This window comes from Hemiscyllium ocellatum, chromosome 16, assembly GCF_020745735.1.
Source record: "Hemiscyllium ocellatum isolate sHemOce1 chromosome 16, sHemOce1.pat.X.cur, whole genome shotgun sequence".
NCBI classification, from domain to species: Eukaryota; Metazoa; Chordata; class Chondrichthyes; order Orectolobiformes; family Hemiscylliidae; genus Hemiscyllium; species Hemiscyllium ocellatum.
In genome coordinates, this window is record NC_083416.1 from 23,621,009 (window position 1) to 23,646,133 (window position 25,125).

The 25,125-nt window shown below is 39.4% G+C and overlaps 2 protein-coding genes across 2 annotated transcripts in view; one reads left to right on the top strand and one right to left on the bottom strand.

The window, feature by feature from the left end:
- The window catches only part of ctnna1 (catenin (cadherin-associated protein), alpha 1), a 159,610-nt gene that overhangs the window by 53,206 nt on the left and 81,279 nt on the right, over positions 1 to 25,125 (bottom strand). Inside the window, exon 8 of the mRNA XM_060837081.1 lies at positions 119 to 199. Within this exon, the coding sequence (XP_060693064.1) occupies positions 119 to 199 (81 nt within the window). The remainder of the gene's footprint in view (positions 1 to 118; positions 200 to 25,125) is intronic.
- On the top strand, positions 18,247 to 20,147 carry lrrtm2 (leucine rich repeat transmembrane neuronal 2). The gene is made up of 2 exons (XM_060837082.1): positions 18,247 to 18,309; positions 18,581 to 20,147. Exons 1-2 carry the CDS (start codon positions 18,306 to 18,308, stop codon positions 20,131 to 20,133), a joined length of 1,557 nt encoding a protein of 518 aa, XP_060693065.1. The 5' UTR covers positions 18,247 to 18,305; the 3' UTR covers positions 20,134 to 20,147.

Below are 25,125 nucleotides of genomic sequence, written 5' to 3' on the forward strand. Positions count from 1 at the left end.
TTGTGTACAACTATAAACTCATCACTTCCATGATGGTTTTAAATTCAAACATTATCTACAAAGTAACAGTTAAAAAGAAATGTTTCTTTATACCTGTTCTTCCAATAATTTAGCATACCTGTCTGCGCAAGTCTCTTGTCTTTTTAGTCATTTTGTCAATCGCAGCATTGAGTGCATCACCCCTTTCTTTTCGACCAGCCTGGGAAAAAATAAGATTTATTATACATATTGTGACACTACACTGAAACAGAGGATGCATGTGAATGAGGGTAGATATGCGCACACAACCAGGAAATTAAACTAAGTGGTTAACTGGAACAGTTCAGTACTTCTGAATTTCAAATGCAAGTATTTATTTCAGATCACAAACTATAATTGGTTCCACATGTTCCCTTGTTAGCATTGGGCATATATTCAAGATAAAGTGTAACTTCAAAACAATGTTATCAGCCTTTAAAATCACAAATGACCAATTAAAATCAAAAGCGTTGCACAGCAAATTCAGTCTTTTCCCAGTGACAAATTTCAATAAAACACAAATCAAATTCAACCCCAATTCTAATCCTTTGTTATTTCAGATTTCTATAACTGAAAAAAAATCTGAAAGCAGTTTCAGGTATCCCCTTTCTAAAGCAGTCTCTCAAGCATCTATTTCCTCTTGCCCACTTTTCGTTTCTGCCTTATGTTTAATGTAAAAATCTTTGTAGGTGCTAGTTAACAGTAATTTATTGAGAAAGCAAATTTTCTTGAAATAAACTTATTGTACACACAACTACTCCCACCCTTTGACTGAATGTTTTGTGGACAATATTCATTATTACTACTATATATGAGCAGTAAAATTATCGGTCTGTCACAGAACCTGTTCCTTTCATGACTTTGCAGGGAAAAATAACTGCAATGTATTTAAAAAGGTAACTAATCCATTAGGAGTGTAAACATATTATTCATTCCATATTGCATGCTTTACCCAAAGATGAAATGATCACCTTCACAACTTTAAAAGTAAAAACAAAATGCAGTTCTTAAATTTGTTTGTTCTGAACGTGATCACTTATATCAGCCATGGGAACTATAAACCAGCTAAGTATAAAGTCCTTTAAAAAAATGCATAAATAGCTATGCCAGCAGTTATCTGCAAGCATCGTTCAAGCAGTTAAAAACATGAGAAAAAGATCTTCCAGCATAAGGCAGTCTGAATCGAAGGATCACTTAAGAAAATAATTACACACTATTAAAGGGTAATATTTGTGTCAGGGATTGGCTTAGCTTGAACAGCTGGTTTGTAATACAGAGTTATGCCGATAGCAGAGTTCAATTCTCACATCAACTGAGGTTACCAAGAGAAATTCCCCTTCTCAACCTCCCTCCTTGCTGGATGTGTAATGATCACCATGAGCTGTCTCTCCCTAAAGAGAGCAGTCCTATAGTCTGGTAAGACAATGACTATTTGCATCAGTATAATATTGGTCTTTAAGAAAGATTTTTGAAATATCTAAAAGCACTAAATACTAAAAGCAGAAACTGGAATGTCCAAGACAGACAGAGGATTTGGGGGATGTCAACAAAAACAAAAATCAAATGAAGTGTCACTCTGCTATTCCAAACAGCACTACAACTCCATGTATTAATGCTGCCTCTACTGGTATTCAATCCATTAAGAAAGTGTTGCATGGTTGGAAATTTAATTTTTATACCTTAGTTTACATTCTTAATCTTGGGCATTTTATTTATTCACCAGATCAAAATAGCTACCAAAGAATGAGGCAAAAATATTATAAAGCATGTGGATTTGAAACACGTTTGATTAAAATCAGAGTCAAAATCATTAATGGTTTATAGCATCAGTTGTTTCAGACTCGTGTGTCAAAAGTTGCACTGCGCACAAAATGAAATGGAACATATGAAATTGTATGTGGCTCTCTCAGGGAGTATATTTAAAATAATTTTATCATGTTTTATTCAATGCCAGAGGAAAATGAACATTTCATTTAAGTCACAAACTTAACAATTTGAACAATATTATGAGCAAGCATTTTATTTGTGACATGTAAAAGTGAACTGCAATTTTACCAACAATTTCCAAATCATACAATATGCCTTTAATAAATTGTTTCTGCCCACAAGCAGGAAGTAAACGTCTTGTACAAAGTTTTCTGGGCCATTCTTGTGCTCCTCCTAGTGGCAGTAGTATCAAAACATATCAGCTTTTACATCATTAACAGCAAAAAACACAAAAAAGGGAGGAGCAAGCAGGAATACAGCCCTGACCAAAGAATAATTGTATGTCTAATTTCTCAACAAGGACATCCTGTTCTTTTGCAAATAATACCTATTTGTTTTCCTTGAAACTTTCCTTAAGGAATATTAATGATTGTTAGTCTAACTAACTGGTGATTTTGCAAATGCACAGAATGAGATGCTGAACAATGAAATATAGTCAACGTGGTAGACAAAAGAACAAAATTTGGCTGTCAAAATATCTGACTTATGATAGTTTTTCAATTGTGAGTTTGCATCCACTGGGTAATCTCTGATAATACTTATATTGTTGTGGTTCTGTTCGCTGAGCTGGGAGTTTTTGTTGCAAACGTTTCGTCCCCTTTCTAGGCGACATCTTCAGTGCTTGGGAGCCTCCTGTGAAGCGTTTCTGTGCTGATTCCTCCGGCATTTATACTGGTTTGAATCTGCCGCTTCCAGGTGTCAGTTGCTGTCCGCTGCAGTGGTCGGTATATAGGGTCTAGTTTGATGTGTCTGTTTATAGAATTTGTGGATGAGTGCCATGCCTCTAGGAATTCCCTGGCTGTTCTCTGTTTGGCCTGCCCTATAGTAGTGTTGTCCCAATCGAATGTGTGTTGTTTGTCATCTGAGCGGATGGCTACTAGGGATAGCTGGTTGTGTCGTTCCGTGGTGTTCATGGATGCGGGTTGTTAGCGGTCTTCCTGTTTGTCCTATGTAGAGTTTTGTGCAGTCCTTGCATGGGATTTTGTACACTACGTTGGTTTTGCTCCTGCTGGGTATCGGGTCCTTTGTCCTGGTGAGTTGTTGTCTGAGAGTGGCCGTTGGTTTGTGTACTGTTATGAGTCCTAGTGGTTGCAGCAGTCTGGCCGTCAGTTCAGAAATGCTCCTGATGTATGGGAGTGTGGCCAGTCCTTTGGGTTGTGGCACATCCTCATTTCGTTGTCTTTCCCTAAGGCATTTGTTGATGCGCGGGTATCCGTTTTTTGGTGAATACCTTATATAGGTGTTCTTCTTCCTCTTTTTGTAGTTCAGGTGTGCTGCAGTGTGTTGTGGCCCTTTTGAATAATGTCCTGATGCAACTTCGTTTGTGTGTGTTGGGGTGGTTGCTTTCATAGTTCAGGACTTGGTCTGTGTGTGTGGCTTTCTGTATACCTTCGTGGTGAATTCTCCGTTCGGTATTCTTTGTACCATCACATCCAGGAATGGGAGCTGGTTGTCCTTTTCTTCCTCTCTCGTGAATCGGATTCCTGTGAGTGTGGCGTTGATGATCCGGTGTGTGTTCTCTATTTCTGTGTTTTTAATGATTACAAAGGTGTCGTCCACGTATCTGACCCAGAGTTTGGGATGTAATTGCGTTAAAACTGTTTTTTCTAACCTTTGCATTACTGCTTCTGCTACGAGTCCGGAGATCGGTGAGCCCACGGGTGTTCCGTTGATAACAAATTCTCAAAACTTACCCGATACTCATCAGCAAGTTTACAGAAACAGTTTAGGCTCGCATTCCCTTTACCCACTGGAATACTCATTGCCAACCTTCCTCGCACAATGTTGTCTCCTCTCTTTTTCGTTAGAGGAGAGAAGAGCGATGGAAATACTACAGTAATGCAATGTTTGGAGTTAACCACTCTTTAACGGCAGATTCATCGACAATACCCTTCATGCCCAAGCTGACTGCAAAGTCCACTCCTAGAATGTAAATGAGCAATGACAGTACCTTCTGGTTGGAACTTTGAAGTTGGTCGAGACAAAAATTACAAGGTAATCACATTTTCAAACTGTTGTGGTGCATTATCACCAAGCTGAGTTAGATAGATTCAGAACTGATGTAACACCTCTGCTGTGAGCCATCTGCAGCATAAATTGTATTCCACGACGATCTTTAACCTTTGCGAAGAATACTTCCCATTTTACCAGTACTACTAAGAGAATCAACCCAAGCTCAGCAGCATACAAAGACATATACAAGAGAGGAACAGCACTAGCTGTACCTAAAGATGAGGCACCGACCGGATGAAACTACAACACAGGACTACATGCAGCCTGAAAATCAGAAGCTGTATGCTACAGATACAGGTTATGTCAATGCTGTTTAATACAGATTAATACAATGCAGTTCCACCACATCCAGGAGGCTGCAGCTCAACAAGCAGCCCTTTTCTTAATAATAATCAGAAAATTAATATGATATCCCAGATAAATAATAAGAGGTCAGAAGCTGAAGATTCTACATCAAGTAACATACTCCTGATCTTCTAAAGCCTGTCATCTACAGCACAAATTAGAAATGTAATGAAATATTTTCTTATTTGGATAGATGAATTACAGTTCCAAGCCACCCTACCCACTATCTTAAAACATTCACTTATTCCATCCCGATGCACAACAGCAGTCAAGTGTAAGATTTGATGTGGACTGCAGCAACTTCCAAGGTTCCTGAAACAGCACCTTCCGAAGTTGCAACCCACATCGACGATGGAAAATCCATCGCCCACAAGTTATCATACAAGTAAGATACCATCCTGATTTTAAACAGCATCACTATTTTTTCACAGTCACCAAGCCAAAATCCTGGCGCTTCCTTCCTCATAGGTGGTACAGTAGCTCAGTAGTTAGTGCAGCTACCTCATCCAAGTTTGAGTCCAGCCTCAGGTGATTGATTGCATGGATGTTTACACGTTCAGTGTCTGCATGGGTTTCTGCCAGCTGTTCCAATTCTTCCCACAGTCCAAAGATGTGCAGGTTTGGTGAATTAACCAGTGTCAATGTACAGTTACAAGGATAGGGTGGAATGCTCTTCAGAAGGTCAGTGTGGACTTGATGGACCAAACAGCTTCTTTTTACAATGTAGTGATTCTATGATTCCATTCTAAAGCTATGTGGATGCAGGAGTTCAAGAAAACTGCATACTACTATATTGGTGTCTCAAGGGCAGTTAGGGATGCACACTAAATACTGGTTATACCAATGAAGCACTCACTCAGATCAACCAAAGACTTGGACAAACTCAGACTCATATGCAAAATAACATTGCAACACTGCGCCTGGATAATCAATAATACACAAAGCTTCTTTCATCCCTTCCAACCACAATTTTAGTATGTGAATTCTGGATAGAGAAAGTTTTCTTGAAGAAGGGCTTATGCCCAAAACATTGATTCTCCTGTTCCTTTGATGCTGCCTGACCTGCTGCGCTTTTCCAGCAACACATTTTTAAGCTTTGATCTCCAGCATCTGCAGTCCTCACTTTCTCCATAGAGAAAGTAGACATGACTAGTTGTTGTTACTTGCAAGTAAAATGATATTCATTTAAACATTAAACTGAATTTTTGCTGTTGAAACAACAGCTTTCTCTTCCACATGAATCAGTTTATTTTCACTCTGATAAGTGAAAGTGATATGAAAACCTACAGATTCTTAAATTTAAGGTAACACCTTTTCCTTTGGTCCTAAGTCATCTAGGTTTAAAAAGAAATCAGCTCACCACTCCAAACAAAGACCAGAAACAATTTGAAAGAAACTTAATATGCTATACTCCAACTTTTAGCATCAAATTAGGCTTGAACAAGATTTAAGATTTAGAAATTCCACAATTTTGATCAGAAATGTTTTCTTGTAATCAAACATTAAATCGCAGTTTACGAAACTCCAACTAAAATTGCTCTGCATTTGCTTGAACTCAAAATCTACCACAATTACATTCATAGCAGATTCTCTGAGCAAAAACATAACATTAGTCAATCAGCAAAAATACCTACATTGAAATGGATGGAAGGTAAAAGGACAGAAAGATGCCTCAGATGACTGGAGATTAAAAGAAAGAAAACCATCAGTATTGCAATTTAGGAATCTTGTCCAGCCTACAATGATATTCATCTTTGGATATTTGTGAAAAAGCATCCCAATGAAGTGAAGTCACAAACTATCCTCAGTTGTAAGAACAAAAGGTGAAAATCAATTAGAAATTTGAGAATTTCGACTTAATTCTGCTGAAGTGTGAAAGGCTTTGGTTGATTTTGCGCCTCCATACAAAACCCCATTTAAAATCAACACAGAAACAAGAGAATTAAGATGATGATTCCTGAACAAGAGGGAGGTTGGTTTCCCTGGCAACTTTATTTACTCTTTGAAGAGAAGGATGGAAGAACAGAGTGACAAAACAAATTGATTATGACCATTTGCAGCGGTATACAAGTTTGAAAGAAAAAAAAAATCATCTATGGGGTAAGATTCAAAGATTAAGGAATAGATCCAAAGTTAAGGTATAAAAAGCAAACCTAAAAAGTGCCTAAAATCGATTTTATGAATTTAAACAGCAATGCAATTGTGGGACAGATCATTGGCGTATAAAAAATGTTGTAGTAAAATTAGATTGTAAGACCATAGAAGGAAGCCATTTTGCACAGGCACTTTGTTTAAGCATTGGAACTTTTCTGAACTTTCCCCATACCCTTGTATATTTATTTATATTCAAACAACAATCAACATTCACTTGGTTACCTCAAATTGTACCTGCCTCCACCGCTTCCAGGCAATACAATTCTGACCCTTAACACTCAATTTAAGAGTTAATGTATGCAAATCACTTACAGGGAAGAAGAGTTTCTCATCTATTCTATCCACATCTCAATCCCTAACGATCCCCAACCAACCATCTTCTCTTGTAAATGAACAGTCCCAACATCTCCCATCTATCTTCATGACTAAAGATCTTCATCGTTTTAACTATGTGTAAATCTCTTTTGCACTTTCCAATGAGTTCACATCCTTCCTATGCTTAGGCTTGTATACAATACTCTAGATGTCGTGTGACAAGTTGTCTTGTATAAATACCGGCTTTTATACTCTATATCCCATTAATAAAACCCTAGGAGGCTGTGACATTTCATTAACTGTTCTAACCCACAATAGTTTATTTTGATAGACCATCACATTACACTTAGTTGCTAACTCCAAATGTTTGCGTCCTTTTGGAGTTTGATCCAATTCTGTAACAGGGCTACTGTCCTGTTTAGTCCATGAACTATAAAATTTATCTTAAGACTCATATCAAATACCTTTTGAAACTCCATGTACACCATAATCGACATTACCCTCAATGCTTTCAATTCCAAACAAAACCTAGCAAATTAAACACTACTGTCCCTTATAAATCCAAGTTGGCTCTTTCTAGACAATACCTTTTTCCAAATGACTACTAATTCGATCTCTAATAACTTTCCAGAAGCAACCTCAATTCTGAAGTTTGACTGATCTGTAATTTTTAGCTCCTTACAATCTTGAAGGAGGGCATAGTGCCTGCAATTCCCCAGTCCTCTGGGCCTTCAGTGTCTAGGAAAGATTGAAAGGTTATAGCCAATGTGCTCTTATAATTCTCAGTTTCTTCAACATTGTTGTGGTTCTGTTCACCGAGCTGGGAGTGTGTGTTGCAGACGTTTCGTCCCGTCTAGGTGACATCCTCAGTGCTTAGGAGCCTCCTGTGAAGCGCTTCTGTGATGTTTCCTCCGGCATTTATAGTGATTTGTATCCGCTGCTTACGGTGGTCAGTTCCAGCTGTCTGCTGCAGTGGTCGGTATATTGGGTCCAGGTCGATGTGCTTTTGATTGAATCTGTGGATGAGTGCCATGCCTCTAGTTTGGCTTGTCCTATAATAAGTGTTGTCCCAGTCGAACTCATGTTGCTTGTCATCTGAGTGTGTGGCTACTAAGGATAGCTGGTCATGTCGTTTCGTGGCTAGTTGGTGTTCATGGATGCAGATCGTTAGCCGTTTTCCTGTTTGTCCTATGTAGTGTTTTGTGCAATCCTTGCATGGGATTTTGTACACTATACTGGTTTTGCTCATGCTGGTATCAGGTCCTTTGTCCTGGTGAGTTATTGTCGGAGAGTGGCTGTTGGTTTGTGTGCTGTTGAGTTCTCGTGGTCACAGTAGTCTGGCTGTCAGTTCAGAAATGTTTTTGATGTATGGTAGTGTGGCTAGTCCTTTGGGTTGTGGCATGTCCTCATTCCGTTGTCTTTCCCTTAGGCATCTGCTGATGAAATTGCGGGGGTATCCGTTTTTGGCGAATACATTGCAGAGGTGTTCTTCTTCCTCTTTTTGCAGTTCTGGTGTACAGCAGTGTGTTGTGGCCCTTTTGTACAGTGTCTTGATGCAACTTCTTGTGCGTGTTGGGATGGTTGCTTTCGTAGTTCAGGACTTGGTCTGTGTGTGTGGTTTTCCTGCATACCTTTGTGGTGAATTCTCCGTTCGGTGTTCTCTGTACCACCACGTCTAGGAAAGGGAGTTGGTTGTCCTCTTCTTCCTCTCTAGTGAATCGAATTCCTCAGATTGTGTCCCCTCTATTTGTGTTTTTAATGATTACAAAGGTGTCATCTACATATCTGACCCAGAATTTGCAGTAAGACTGTTTGTTCTAATCTTTGTATTACCGTTTCTGCTCTGAGTCCAGAGATGGGTGAGCCCTTGGGTGTGCAGTTGATTTGTTCATATATTTGGTTGCTGAATGTAAAAGTATGTGTGAGGCACAGTTCCAGTCATTGGAGTATGCAGTCTTTGTTGATAGGTTCCCGGTCTTCTTGTCTGTTCTGTATGTCCAGCAGGTTGGCTATTGTTTCTCTGGCTAGGGTTGTTGATATAGAGGTGAACAGTGCCGTTACATCGAATGAGACTATAGTTACTTCCTTGGTCTCCATATGTATTTCTGATGATGTTCAAGAATTCCTGAGTTGACTGTATAAAGTATCTGGATCCGCTGATCAGGTGTTTCAGTTTCTGCTGTAGTTCTTTAGTCAGTTTGTGTGATGGTGTCCCTGGTAATGATACTATGGGTCTGAGCGCTTGTGTGATGTTTCTCCAGCATTTATAATGATTTGTATCTGCTGCTTCCGAATGTCAGTTCTTCAACATCTTTGAATGCAGTTTATCCCACTGTGCTTTGCCAATTTTAAGTATTACCAACCTATCCAAATAATTCTGGACTTTTCCAGTGATACAGCTTTCTCTTCTATTAGTGTAAGCTGGGTGGTTTGTGCATCCTTGATAAAGACAGATGCAAAGTATTCATTTAACACCATCATGGCTCGAAGGGCAGAATGGCCTAATCTTGCACTTATTTTCATTTTTTCGATTCTTCCCTCCATATGCAAGTACCCCATTGTTTCATAATCAATTGTATTCCTCCTGTTACTACACGTGCCCAAGGATGACTTTCGGATTTTTTTTTCATTGTCCATGAGTCTTTTCTCATAATCCATCTTCACTTTAAAATGCTTTTTAAACTTCCCACTTCAGCTTCTGTCTACCTAACACAAGTATACATTTTCTTTAATTTGGATCTCCTTTGTTATCCCATAGGTTTGTCCCCCTTATCTTTTCAGATGGAAAATACCTGTATCTTAACCATCTCCTCTGTGAATGTATCCCATTGTCTGTCAACAGTTCTTCCCGACAAACATTTGTTCTAATTGATCTAGTCCAGCTCTGTGCTTGCCCCATTGAAGCCAACACTTCTGCAGTTCATAGACTAGAATCCCTAAAGTGTAGAAACAGGCCATTCAACCCAACAAGTCCATACCAACCCTCTGAACAGCATCCCACTTAGACCCATCACCCCTACCCTATTGTTGTAACCCTACATTTCCCATGACAAACTCACCCATCCTACACATCCCTGGACACTATGAGCAATTTAGCATGGCCAATACAGCTAACCAGCGCATGGTTGGACTGTGGGACGACACGAACACCCAGAGGAAACTCTCAAATACACACACAGGATGGAATTGAACCTGGTGCTGTGAGGCAGCAGTACTCACCACTGAGCCATGCCATCTGCACTGGATTACCTTTTCTTTTCTCACTCATTTACTATTACTTACACTTATCCTCTGCCTCCAGGCAATTTTTGTTTCTTGCTATTCCTAGTATTCCTTTTAATTCCTACTCAGCTTTGGGAGTTAATTTAACCCATCCCCACCAACAGCACCACCAGAATCATCTCAGGGAACTCAACCTCAGCTCCCCAAGTGCAATCTGTCTGCCTTGTAAAGGTGCCACTTTTCCTAGATCCAGTGACAGTGCCAAGAATCTAAAACCAACCGGTTACAACCATTTCCCAGCCATACATTTATCATTTTATTTCTGTACTCACTTGCATGTGGCACTGGAACTAATCCAAAGATAAATACATTTGAGGTCCTGTTTGTTAATTTTCTTCCTAGTAGATGTGACCTATACGGACTTCAGTAAAGCATTTGACAAGGTTCCCCACGGGAGACTGGTTAGAAAGGTTAGATCTCATGGAATGCAGGGAGAACTAGCCATTTGGATACAGAACTGGCTCAAAAGGTAGAAGACAGAGGATGGTGGTGGAGGGTTGTTTTTCAGACTGGAGGTCTGTGACCACTGGAGTGCCACAAGGATCAGTGCTGGGCCCTCGACTTTTTGTCATTTACATAAATGATTTGGATGTGACCATAAGAGGTACAGTTAGTATGTTTGCAGACGACACAAAAATTGGAGGTGTAGAGGACGGCAAAGAGAGTTAACTCAGATGACAGCAGGATCTAGACAAGATGGGCCAATGGGCTGAGAAGTGACAGATGCAGTTTAATTCAGATAAATGCAAGGTACTGCATTTTGGGAAAGCAAACCTTAGTAGGACTTCTACACTTAATGGTAATGACCTAGGGAGTGTTGCAGAACAAAGACCCCCTTGGGAATGCAGGTTCATAGCTCTTTGAAAGTGAAGTCGCAGGTAAATAGGACAGTGAAAGTGGCATTTGGTATGCTTTCCTTTATTGGTGAAGAGACAGGAGTTGCGAGGTCATGTTGTGGCTGTACAGGACATTGGTTAGGCCAATGCTGGAATATTGCGTGCAATTCTGGTCTCCTTCCTATCGGAAAGATGTTGAGAAATTGAAAGGGTTCAGAAAAGATTTACAAGGATGTTGCCAGAGTTGGAGGATCTGAGCTTTAGGGAGAGGCTGAACAGGCTGGGGCTGTTTTCCCTGAAGCGTTGGAGGCTGACGATTGACCTTATAGAGGTTTACAAAATTATGAGGGACATGGATAGGGTAAATACGCAAAGTCTTTTCCCTGGGGTTGAAGTGTCCAGAACTAGAGGGCATAGGTTTAGGTTGAGTGGGAAAAGATATAAGAGAGACCCAAGTGGCAACTTTTTCACGCAGAGGGTGGTACATGTATGGAATGAGCTGCCAGAGGACGTGGAGGAGGCTGGTACAATTGCAACATTTGAGAGGCATTTGGATGGGTACAAGGGAACCTTGATTATCTGAATACCAATTATCGGAAAATTGGATTACCCGAAAGAAATCTCGAGGTCCCGATAGAAAAGATTACATCAAAAACATGTTTCCAGCAGTGATCGTGTCTTTTGTTTACAGTGATTAAACAGGCACCATCTCCAAATGGCTGACCTCCAGCCCTCTCTCTCTCTCCCCACAGTTTCCCTGGAGTTCTACAGAGGGTATAACCTAAACCCGCCCCACCAGCTTCCCAGGAATAATTTCTCTAACATTGACCTGTACAGAGCAAACTTGGAACTTGTCAAACATTTGCAATTGTGTGGGGGGCTGTGGTTGTGGGCGTGTGCGTGCCTGTGTGCTATTTGGAGACTTGCTTCACAAAGGCAGCAGCAGTCTTGTCGTTGGTGTACAGTCCAGATGCCCCAGAAAGGGTCGGAGGTGGGGGACTGTGTTGGGGGCGGGGGCTCGTATGCTTTGTGCTTGAGGGAGATAGTTGGACTGGGTTGGTGGTGGGGGCTCGTGCATTTTGTTCTGGGGGTGGGGGGCTCCCACGCTTTGTGCTGAGGGGGCGGGAGCAGTGTGGGACCGGGTTGGGGGTGGGGTTTTACACACTGTACGCTGCTGCAGTCTCATTAATAAGGAGCAAACTTTAAATCTCAGAACCCCAGAGGAAAGGCATTTAAAATCGATTTTCTGAATAAAATCGATTATTCGAACGAAGTAGTGCCTGCTTATTACGTTCAGAACATAGAGTTTCCACTGTATAGGAATAGGAAGGGTTTGGAGGGATATGGGCTGGATGCTGGCAGGTGGGACTAGAATAGGTTGGGATGTCTGGTCGGCATGGACAGGTTGGACCGAAGGGTATATTTCTGTGCTGTACATCTATGACTCTAATTCTCCCAATCCTGATGGTAGGACAAGACCCCACATTCTCATCCGTGTCACTGGTTAGAAGATGGACCAAGACCTTGTCAGTTCACCATTCCACACAACGTATCCTGCAACTGCTCTGTAACGTTTTAGACTTTGGCAAGAAGCAACATACAATCCATGAGCCACATTTATTGCCACAGAAATGCATGTCTAATGATCTAACTAATGAAACCCCAATCACTATGCCTTCCCTCTTCTCCTTCTCCCGTCCTGAACAACTAAGCCATTTGTAGTGCCATAAAATTGGCTCTGCCTGTACTCCATTGAGGAGCCAAGCACATAACAATCCTCCAAAACAGAAAAAAGGATTTTGAGAAGGGAAGTGACAATTACCCGTTCCCCTTCTGCCTTCAAGCTTCAAAATAATCTTAAACTTGTGTTAAATGTTAGTTCCACGAGTCTTTACTATGAGAACACACAATATTAAAATCAGCTTAAGTGTCAAACACATTTTTGATTAGTTCAGTGTCGCATTTCTTAGGTTGCAGAGAGAACGGGGATGGCAGGTGAGCAAACGAACCAATAGAGACAGAGAGGGCAGGCATGAGAAAGGAGAGGACAAGAGAAAAGCAAGCTGATGAGCTTGCAAAATGAGCGAGAGCAAGGAAGCTAATGAGCTGATACATTCCATCAATTATTAAACTGGAGACATGAATTTTAGAAAAAAAGTGAGGTGGCATGGTGGCTCAGTGGTTAGCACTACTGCCTCACAGCACCAGGGTCCCAGGTTTGATTCAGCCTTGGGGAGTTTGTACATTCTCCCAGTGTCTGACTGGGTTTTCTCTGGGTGCTCCCACAGTCCAAAGATGTGCAGGCCAGGTGAATCGGCCATGCTAAATTGCTCACAGTGTTAGGTACATTAGTCAGAGGGAAATGGGTCTGGGTGGATTACTCTTTGAAGGGTCGGTGTGGACTGATTGGGCTGAAGGGCCTGTTTCCACACTGTAGGGAATCTAATCTAATATCCATTCTACAAGAATATTTACATTCAGATTTTGTAAGTAATTTGAAGATTAACAAATATTTCAAAAATAATAGCTCAGGTACATAGAAACCTTTAAGACTACTCATTTGATTACCATTAATGTGCACGAGAGCTTTGTAGTTGCAGAGAACTGAAAGGGCCCTGCAACTTTGAAGCAACCACACATGCAAATTAGATGCATCATATTCAGACATCATTTATATTTGCCTTCATTGTTGGCAGCACAAAGGAATCAGATGTGCAGGAAACTTGTCAGAGACAAGTATACCTCCTCTAATCATACATTAGCTATCAAAACAACCCCATTTTAAAAAAATGCCTTCAAAACATTATAGGAGAACAAGGTCAATATATACCTTTCAAGGGAATAAAAAAAATTTAGAAGCTTTCTTTTAAAAGGTTTGTTTGGAAATAAGAACGAGAGCAGGGCTTCTCAAATGGAGTCAGGTTCACCAAGTGGGGTCACAAGCTGAAATTTTGAAATCATGAGCTCTTAATGCTTGCTACAAAACTCTGACTAAGTTATAACAGCTATACACTATTATAACTATGTTCACAGAGGAATCACAACTTTCAAACCTTGAAGTTGGATTATAAAGGGAATCAAATTTGGGAAACAGCAAATGAGGGTCATCAAATGGTTTGGAAATCAAGGTCAAAAAAGACAGACATGGCCTCTTTGTGGTGTCATAGTATTCGAACAAGACGACCTTCTCCTTTAATCTGGATTGTATGTGCAATCCTGAGCAACATTTCGTTAGTGTTACAGTGAATGCACTATTTGAGCACTCACAGCATTGCTAGCAGTACAAGTAATATCAAATTTTACCAGGACTACTATTCAATGTAATTCCAGTATTTCTTAGCCTTTTGCATTCAAAAGTACCATGCAGTGTAAAAACAGTTTAAGTCAACCCAGTACGAAATTGTCAGTTTTTCTACAAAGTGATAGTTCCATTCTCATGCAATCCCAATTTAAGCAAATAGTGTAATAGCAACATCATTTAAACTAATGGGGCCAGAATCATATTATAACCAATACACACTTTAAAAGTTTGCGTGTTCGAAACAGTGTCGCCAATTTGTCAATTTCGTCATAGTAAATTTGCATTAACAACACATGCGTTTAACCAGAACAACCTGTAATAAAAAAGCAGCATGAGTAAGACATACTACTTGCCCAGCTTCTCCAATGGTGACTTTTCCTTAAGGAATTATCTCTCCACCCTTCAGGCACTTTGCTTGTATTCCTGATGAAGGGCTTTTGCCCGAAATGTCGATTTTTACTGCTCCTTGGATGCTGCCTGAACTGCTGTGTTTTTCCAGCACCACTCTAATCTAAATGCTTCTTCATATTCATCAGGATAATGTTGAGAATTGGCATAGAAATCATCTAAATACTGACCCGTAAATTAAAAAGCAAAATACTGTTAATTCTGGAAATCTGAAATAAAGACAGAAAGTTGTGTTAACTTAAAAACTGAGCAGCACCCAGAGAGGAAATAAAAGTGGGTAAGACTTTAAACTGATGAACATCCATCATAGTTCTGAGAGAGATCAGAAAAGGCGAACCAAAAGCTTAATTTGCAGTTTCCTTACACAGACTTCATCATTCCTAAATCTCAAGCAAATTGTCACTTGAGAGTATTCAAAAAGCTTTGAATTTTCTCAAATGGAGTCAATGGAATATGAGAAATCTGTGCGTGTTCTCAATTTTCGCCAAGGTTCTGCAGTAATGCAGATTATTTAATGTGAACTAATCCTTCCTTCTAGCATAATCTAGCATTATCCTTGCAGCATAATCAGTTTAAAATGTGATAGTTCTGGAGCATACATAGTCACTTCTAAAGTTTCTTTTTGGATTCCATGCATTAATTCATACGTGACTGGGCAACCACGTCAGTTTCTTAGTTTTCACCACACTGCTCTTAAAATAGGAAAAAAAAAATGCATCTTTCCTTACTGCCAAGGCCTATGTTGGAAACTTGATATTCTATTCATAATCTGAACAGTAGGATTAAATTCTATCCACTAGAAAATTTATGTCTGATAAAATTCTTCTTGAAACTTTCCAAAAAACCACATGAGCAATATTAATCACCAAGGAATGTATTTTACTGGATTGAGAAATTAAAAACAAAAAAACAAAACTGTACAGTTACTTTTAAATCAGGTGTTGGCAACATTTCTAGTTTACTTCCCTGCACTCAAAATGTGATTTCTACAGTAAATAGGAGAACTCTCTTTTTATACGGTGCTGTTCACAGATTCTCAAGCCATCCAAATGTTCCCAACAGCTAGCTAATTAAGTGTTGCAAGGCAAGGAAAGACTGTAGCTAATTTGGATACAGCAAGGATAGACAAATTGTATAGAGATAAATGACCAGATAGTTTTAATTTTGGTGGTGGTCATGGTAAGATATTCGCAATGCCAAAAATAACAAACAGAAATTGCTGGTAAAACTTAATAGATCAGGCAGCAACTGCAGAGAAGATAAGTTAGTGTGCCTGACCCCAGTGACCCTTCTTCAGAAGGGATTCTAGCTAGGAAAAAATTGGTGTGTATATCCTGAAGATGGAGTTTGGGGTGGGTGGGAGGGGTAGGGAAGAAAGAAAGAGGTGGACGGAGTCAACAATATTTGGAGATGAAGCCCAGAGATAGAACAACAGTTGGGCAGACAAAGGACACAAAACTGGGAGAATCAAAGCTGCTAATGTGACAAGCGACCTGGGTGTGTGGGGATCAGGGTAAGGACATGGGAGAAGGTGCTCAGTCTCTGAACTTATTGAATTCGATAGAGCCCCAAATGCTACAGGACTCCCAAGCTGAAAGTGAGGTTCTGTTCTTCCAGCTTCCTCGGAGCTTCACTACAATACTGCTGACCGAGATATTGGCCAGGGAACTCAAATGGTGTGTTGAAGTGGCAGGCAACAGGAAACTTGGTCATTTTTGCAGGCGTAACATAGGCGTTCTGCATAGCAGTATCCCAGTCTGCGTTTTGTCTCCCCAATGTAAAAAACTCTATTCTGCCCACAGTTGCAGTAAACTAATGGTAGCACATTTTAAAATCCATGTAAATTGTTTCAAAAAAAATTGACAAGGGTCTCACATGACAGACTGATTGGCAAACCAGAAGACCACAGGATCCTTGGGAAAGTTGAAAGTTGAAACTAAAACTGAGTGACAGGGAGCAAGTGAGAAGAAATTATGAGCTCAATGGACTCCACTTATGCCATAAATTTTCCATGTTTCTATGGCAAAAGGAGAAGGCCAATAATTAAACATGCATATATTTTGGAATCAATTTGGGAGAAATTGGAAGGAGAAGGAAAAAAAACTAAGAAAAACATTCCACAGATTTGATCACTGGGTGCTCCTGAGCATTAATCATTTAGTTCAGCTAGTTTATTCATGGTGTATCTCAGTTTGTTTTCTGGTTTGTTCCAACTTAGTTGAGCCCAGCAAGGATGCAATATAGACATGACAACTGACTTTAACCCTTTGGGTAAGGGAAGTCAGACGAAAAAGATGAATATCATGGTGTTCCTAATAACTATGCAGTGGTCTTTGCTGAAAGTGAACTTGAAGATGCTAAAAAAGGTGAGATTATGTTTGACTGCCAAAGGTCCAATTCTTTACAGGATTATACGCAGGACTATGTTTACTGGTAAACACAATGCACAGATCATACATCACTATGTTTTATAACATGCAAGGATTTAGAAATGGGATGGTAGAAAAAAAAATCAAATAAAAATGCACATCTCATTTCTTGGCGAGCATATTTAATCACCTAAATATTGTATTAAGGTCTAACATAAAATTAGCCAAAATATACAAATATGCTGTTGAACACAAGTACTTCTATAAAATAAATTAAAAACAAAATTAATCTATAGCCTAAAAAGTCATGTCATACATGGAGCCATTTTGCCATAATTTTTTAAATATTTTAAGATTGATATGCACTCATAATAGAGAAATACTACTTCCATGAAACCAGACAAAATGAAGTTTTATTGATCAATATTTTTGTATGCTAATAAGTAAATTGTAGAAATAAACTTCTATTCAATTTAAGGTCAGAGGATTTATACCTGAAAAGCTATTTGCTTTTCAAGATTAGCTATTTACTTCTTATAGATTTTATATAAAAACTAGAACAGGAATTTAGTACAATGAATCTGCTACATTGTTCTATTAACAGACAACTCTAGACAAATATTATATCCAGTACTTCCCCTTTTATTTGTTAGTCATTTTCAATGCTTCAGTGTCTGTTTCATCCAATTTGCAGACTGCATGCAGCATGAAGCTCATCATCATGCCACTGAAAAGCCCAAAAACATTGCACGTCACAAGCTTACGCCAGCCTGCCACCAATCTGCAAGTCTGCGCTCTTGCAGCACCAGCACAGCTCTCCTTTCCAAAGGAGCTTTCAGTCAATGTGTTCGCACCGCTAGCTAGTCTCTGTACAAGTACTTCATTACCATCAACAAGTTAAGGACAGGACCACCAGCTGTGCAGCCAAAGGTTTGAGCTTCAATTAATCAATTGAATGGACAAGTAAAAGGAAATGTTTGTTTTCATTCATTCTCGAGAAAAAATTCCATAGTTCTAAGCCAGTGGAAATCAAAGCAGGGCAAGAGCAAAGCTTTGGGAGGAAATGTTACAGCTGGGATAGGTGAAGATTTGTTATGGCATTTTTCCTTTAGCCTTCAACTGGAATACTCGCCATTGTCTTATGAAAGGAAACAGAAATCCTTTTTGTATTGCATCTTTTCAAAAGCTGCCTCTTCCATTGGAACTTCTTTCCAGCTCACTGCTCGAGGAGTCTGAACAGAAGGATAGTTGAATGCAGTCTCCAATGTGCAGAAAAGAATGGGTAAGTGTTTTTCGTTTAAAATGGGATTTTCAAAACTGACAGGAAGGGAAACAGGGATGGAGGGATGAAGGGGGAAGGAGCAGCAAATTACTTCGTGTGTTGAAAGCATAGATCGGTTCACGCATTTAAAAACAAAATCACATCTGATAATTCTATGATCATTAGCTACAGAGCTTTTGTGGGGGAGGGGTATGAAACACCTAAATCACCATATACGATGGACTGTTTAGGCTGGAAACCTAAGTGAATTTCATCTGATTGCCACCTACAGGTTTGCATTCGAAGTGGCCATTGGGGGGGCCAACAACGGTGGCATTGTGTGTGATGAGCATGCTGTTGAAAATGCTGCCTGCCTCAGGCACAGCATGTCCACAAAAATGCAGATGCGAGGAGCTGCTCTTTTATTGCGATTCCCAAGGTTTTCAAGGAGTACCCGATAATGTCTCCCACGGGTCTATTGGCTTGTCACTCAGGCACAATACTTTTGTTGAACTGCAAAACGATCAGTTTACAAGATTCAGCCAACTTGCATGGCTCTATTTAGATCACAACCAGATTTCTATTATTCAAGTGGATGCCTTCCAAGGACTATATAAACTCAAAGAATTAATCCTCAGCTACAACAGGATTGTGCAACTGGCAAATACGACATTCAGCCAACTGATTAACTTGCAGAATCTGGACCTGTCATTTAATCAAATTACTTCTCTGCAACCAGAGCAATTCCATAGCTTACGGAAACTTCAAACTCTGCATCTACGTTCAAATTCACTAAGGACCATTCCTATCAGGGTTTTCTGGGACTGCCGAAGCTTAGAGTTTTTGGATATAAGCCACAATCGTTTGCGAAGCCTAGCTCGTAATGGCTTTGCAGGATTAATCAAACTCAAGGAGCTTCACCTAGAGCATAACCAGCTGACAAAGATTAATTTTGCTCATTTCCCTCGGCTAATCAGTCTCCAAACACTATTTTTACAGTGGAACAAAATTAGTATCCTGCTATGTGGAATGGAATGGACCTGGGACACACTGGAAAAGCTCGATGTAACCGGAAATGAGATTAGAACAATTGAGCCTAACGTTTTCCCAACAATGCCAAACCTAAAGATACTTCTGATGGATTCAAACAAGCTTACCACACTGGATGCCCAGATTGTTAATTCATGGAAATCTTTAACTCACATCGGTCTTTCTAGTAACATGTGGGTTTGTAACAAAAATATTTGTGCCATGGCCTCCTGGCTAAGCAGTTTCCAAGGTCGATGGGAGAATTCAATGGTTTGTGCTAGCCCAGAGCACACACAAGGCGAGGACATTTTAGATGCTGTTCATGGATTTCAAATCTGCAGTAATCTTTCAGCAACCACCACACAAATAACTACTGGCTACACAGATTCTACACAGCTATCAGAAACCACTGAATACGCAAATGAATTAATGTCCACTGGCTCCAGCACAGAGGATACTGAAAATCCCAGTACAGAAACAACTACTGAAGACTTCCTTGAGCCTGATAATACTCTCTTTACTCACAGGATAATAACTGGAACAATGGCTCTATTGTTCTCTTTTTTCCTCATTATCCTTGTGGTGTACATATCACGGAAATGCTGTCCCCCTACTCTAAGACGTATAAGGCATTGCTCCATGATGCAACACCGGAGGCAAATTCGCCACCAAGCCAGGCAGCCCATGGCAGATTTATCTACACAAGTACCCTATAATGAATATGAGCCCACCCACGAGGAAGGCGCACTGGTGATCATAAATGGTTATGGACAATGCAAGTGTCAGCAGCTGCCTTATAAAGAATGTGAAGTATAAATTACTGAGCTCATGTAACCATCATTCAGTTTAAGAAATGGGAAATCTGTGAGTAAAAAAAACTTTTAACTACAGAATTGAACTTTAATATTTTTTATTTGCAGAATAAAGTTACCAAAATTCTGGCACTGGCTCTTTTACTCTAAATTATACCTGAAGCTATGAATGAAGGTTGGTTTAGATTTTTCAATCGATATATTCACCATGCTATATACTTAGAATTTGTTTTTGTTATAATTACTGGTATAAGAAATTATTTCAGTAATGGTTTCACAAAAACTGAAAAGGGCATACTTAAAAATATGCTTTTAAAAAAAAAGTACCTCCTTTGCCATTTGAAGTGATGTAGGTAGTCTGTCACTAATGGTCAAACTTTTCATTATCTGATGCCCTTGGCATCATCCACACTGCACAAAGACTTTTAGATAAGTTATTTAATAACTATAAGTTATTAAATAAATGGGCTCAGTTTGAAACTGTGGTCATTCTGTATCATAAGGTAGAAACTAGGAAGAATTAATAGTCAGCTGTGCTTTTTACATGTCAAAACGAAAACAAGATTGTTTATGTTTCACACTGACAGGGTAAGTGAAGCTTTTGCTTGTTTAGCAGATCAACAAACTAAACAAACAATTAAGGCAAGTACATTAATATGGCTAACAGCTAACTGTGCTTTCATAGAAGTAGTTATGAAACCCACTGAACTGTACAATAATTTTGCTCCTCAATCTTGAATAAAAGACAAATCATTAGACCAAATAACAATGACCCAGGCATCATAAAACCACCCAAACTGTAGTTCATATTTTTAGAAGAACATATTTTTAGAAGTTCGCTAGCATTATTAAAAATATTGTCACACAAAACATTTAACCACAGATTAACAGTTTGCCGCAGTATCCACATGAAACGCTACATTAAGTAAATATAAAGCAACGTTCAACTGGTTGATTCAATTAAGAAGCTACCACGTGGACTTCAGTCAAATTACACAAGAAAACAGAAATGTGCTTATGTCCGATGTGACAAATGAACACATTACAGAAATACAGTGCATGACCAAAGCCCCTTAATTTTTACTGGATGTCAAATTTATCAATGTAGCTCACTCAGGACGGAATGTTGGAAGAAGCATCATTTCTGTTGTTAAGGGAGGGATGAGGAGGAAGACATTTGAAAATTTAATAAAATACCAGCCAAGCTCAATCATCTTATCACTTGCTGTGTTCAATGGCATTCACAGTCAGTTCCAAGATTACAAGATACCAGGAGCTAGATCGGGCATAGAATCAAAGCAATACAAGCAAATGTCCCAGAGCGTAAAGGCAGGAAGCAAGCATCACCAAGCAAAAGTCGAAGAATAAAGGGTAGGAAAGAAAAATAAAGATAGATCCACTAGTTATTAAATTGAAGGTTCAAATTCAAAATAATTGTAACTTAGTACAATGCTGCCCCCTTTATGCAAGTGGTTCAAAAATGAAATATTATAAAACAATGCACTGAATCGGCAATGATAAAAGGTCATACCTGCCTCCTTTCAGTTCATACATATAACAGGCGTTTATATATGGGTTTAAATCTGCTTCGGAGCAATGCATGACAGCAATACCATGAATGCATCTGACCAGGGTCATTTATTTCACAGTTTAACACCAAAATCTGAAAATCTGCATCAGATCATACTGATTAATAAATCAGCATTCCCTCCTCTGGGAAATTTGATCTTTTATTAAGCAGTTTAAAAAAAAGAGCATCCAAAGCTGGTTTCTGGTGAAGATTACCAGGAACTTCGCTTTGAATTCTCGATTCCTACCCCAAATTGCACTAAATTCTTAATATTGAATTTCTCCAGACTCTGAAGCAAGGTTTCTGAAATCAACAGAAAAAGTAACCAATTGATTGATCAAAGTGCATGATAGTCTGCAGTTTACTACAAAATTGGATACCTCCCCGAGATAGGCAGTAAAGATATTTCAGAAGAGCGAGCAATAGATGCTATTCATATGGACTTCAGCAAGGCATTCGACCAGATTCCATATAGTAGATTACATCATATGGAATCCAGGGGAACCTAGCTGATGAACACAGAATTGGTTTGAAGGTAGAAGACAGAGGATGGTGGTAAAGGGCTGATTTCCAGACTGAAGGTCTGTGACCACTGGGGAGCGCAAAGATCGGTGCTGAATCCACTGGTTTAGATGTGATAATGAGTTGGACGTGTATACAGGAGTTATGGTTAATAAGTTTGCAGATCAGTGGCTGTGTTGTCAGTGAAAAAGGCTGCCTTAGAGTACAATGGGAACTTGGTCACTTGGGCCAATGGACTGATGAGGGGCAAAAGAAGTTTAAATTTATAAATAAATGTGAGGCATTACATTTTGTTAAGGCAGGACTCTCAATTGAAGGGAGAGCTTGGCGAGTGTTGCCAAACAAAAAGATCTAGGGGTGTACCTGCATAGTTCCTTGAAAGTGGAATGGCATGCAAACAGGATGACAACAATATTTTTGGCACGTTTGTTTCCATTGATTAATGCATTGAGTACAAGAGCTGGGTGATATGCAGAACATTGGTGAGACCACTTTTAGAATACTGCATTCAATTCAGGTTTCCTTGATACAGGAAGGATGTTGTTAAATTTGAGAGGGTTCAGAATAGACATACAAGGATGTTTTTGGGATTGAAGGGTTTGAGTTATAGAGAGAAGAATATGCTGAGCCTTCTTTTCCTGGAGTATTGGAGGCTGAGGGGTGACCTTATAGAAGTTTACAAAATGATGAGGGGCATGGATAGGATGAACAACCACAATCTTTTTCCCAGCTTAGGGGAGCCCAAAATTAGAGGGTGTAGGTTTAGAGGGGAAAGATTTTTTTTAATGGTCTTGAGGGCAATGTTTTCAAGCAGAGGATAGATGCACGTGTGGAATGAGTTGCCAGAGGGGTGGTGGTATGATGACAACATTTAAAAGGTATCTGGATAGGTATATGAATATATAGGGGCCAAATGCTGGTAAATGGGATTACCTTAGGCCATTTGGTTGGCAAGAAAGAGTTGAAAGGGTCTGTTTCTGTGCTGTACATTTCGATGACTCTATACCACTGAACTATTAAGTTGACTTACATTCGTATGAGCACATGCTTCACCTTATGTTACATGCAATATAAAAGAAAACAATCCTAATTAGTGCAAAAAAGGAAATAGTTTATTTCCAGGGCTTAGTTACAACAAATATAATGAGGATCAATTCTGTGCTCAGCAATGAACGCCAACCCTTGGAAACCACAAGTGGCAGACTAGACTCTTCAAAAACAAAACCTAAAAAACAGTCACAATTCTCGCTGGATTTTAAGTTCATTCTTCCTAATCTTGTGTTGCATTAACTCTATTACTATTGAACAACCATATTCTCCACTAAACTCCAGAAATATAGTTCAAAATTGCTTTGCAGAATCTTGACATCACTTGAAGTACTTTTTTTTTGTACGGTTCTTTCTAGTTTATGCATTTAATAAATGCATTTAATAAGAACATCTAATAGAAACATAACATGCACAGCTAAATGGCACAGACATGTTGATCCTAGAATTTTTTTTTAAACTGTCAAGGTCTAAAATACAATTTTCATGAAAACTGTACCTGTGGAGAGATGTCTGTCTATTCCAAAGCAATTTTTTTGAAAACCAAATTAAAATTTTCAGTAGTCTCCCTGATAAAGATTTAAAAATTGGGATTTTTTTTTAAAAAAAGTCTAACAATGAAATGTCTATCAGACCTGATTGGCCAAATAGAACATTTGGGACTAGTATTTAAGAAAAAGCAAAATCAAAGATCAGCAATGAGACCACAAACTAAGTTCATGATGGAAAACATGATAGAAACATTGAAGTTGTATTCAATTATGACTAGAATTGCAAGAAAAAAAAAGGCTGATGCTCTAGAAACTGGTTATAATCCAGTGACCTCTGTGGGAATTGCTATGTGAAGAAAGGATCAGGAGAGATTGTAGTTCCTCACCACATCTGTCTAAGAATACAATAAGTATAGCATCAGTAGAACAATGCCCAGCATGATTCACTATCATTGTGATATGGTAAGTGAAAATTAGATTTGAAGAGGCACAGAACAGACTGTCTGCAGTTGCTGTGCACACACGAACTTATACATTTTTGCACAGACCAAGCCCCTATAAACAGTAATAAAATCTACATTTTAAAAATGTCATCAGAACTTAAATGACCAACAAGCTCACATACAAAGTTGCAGATGAAACATCACACAAAAAAGAGAGAGTAATACCTCCAACTCATTCCCCCAGTCCGACAATAAATTCATTCATATATTCAATTTCTGGTGTAGAGCTTTGGCTTCTAACTGAAAACATTTCTGGAATATTGGTTGTGGGAATGAGGGCTGGAGAGTGAAGGAGTGGTAAAGGATAGTGAGGCGCGACATGAGAGAGACCTGGTGAAAGCAAGATGTAGATTTTAGTGAGATCGAGAACAAGTGGCAAGAGAGAGCGCATGCATGCGACAGACCCAACATATGAATGCAAGACAGACAGACAGACAGACAGAGAACGAAAGAGAGAGAGAACGAAAGAAAAAAGAGAGAAAAAACAAAGAGAGAGAGAGAGAAAAAGACAGAGAGAGGGAGAGAGAGAGAGAGGGAGAGAGAGAGAGAGAGAGAGAGACAGACAGAGACAGAGACACACAGAGAGAGTGTGAAAGAGTGCAAAAGAGTGCAAGGGGTATGAGTAAGTTTGGGTGGAGAGAGGGAGGAAGAAATACGAAAGATATGAACAAAATATTAAATATCTGCCACAGAAGCAAATTCCTATGGTCTTGTTCTGCACCATTCAACCCATCGCGTTTTCACTGATGCTCCAAACAGCATTAACCCATACCTAATCCCCGACTCCACTCCCATAATTCCAAGTCAGCTTTTTGTAAAATCAGGTTGGCCCACCTAATCTGCGCAGCCTTTGCTGCATTTTC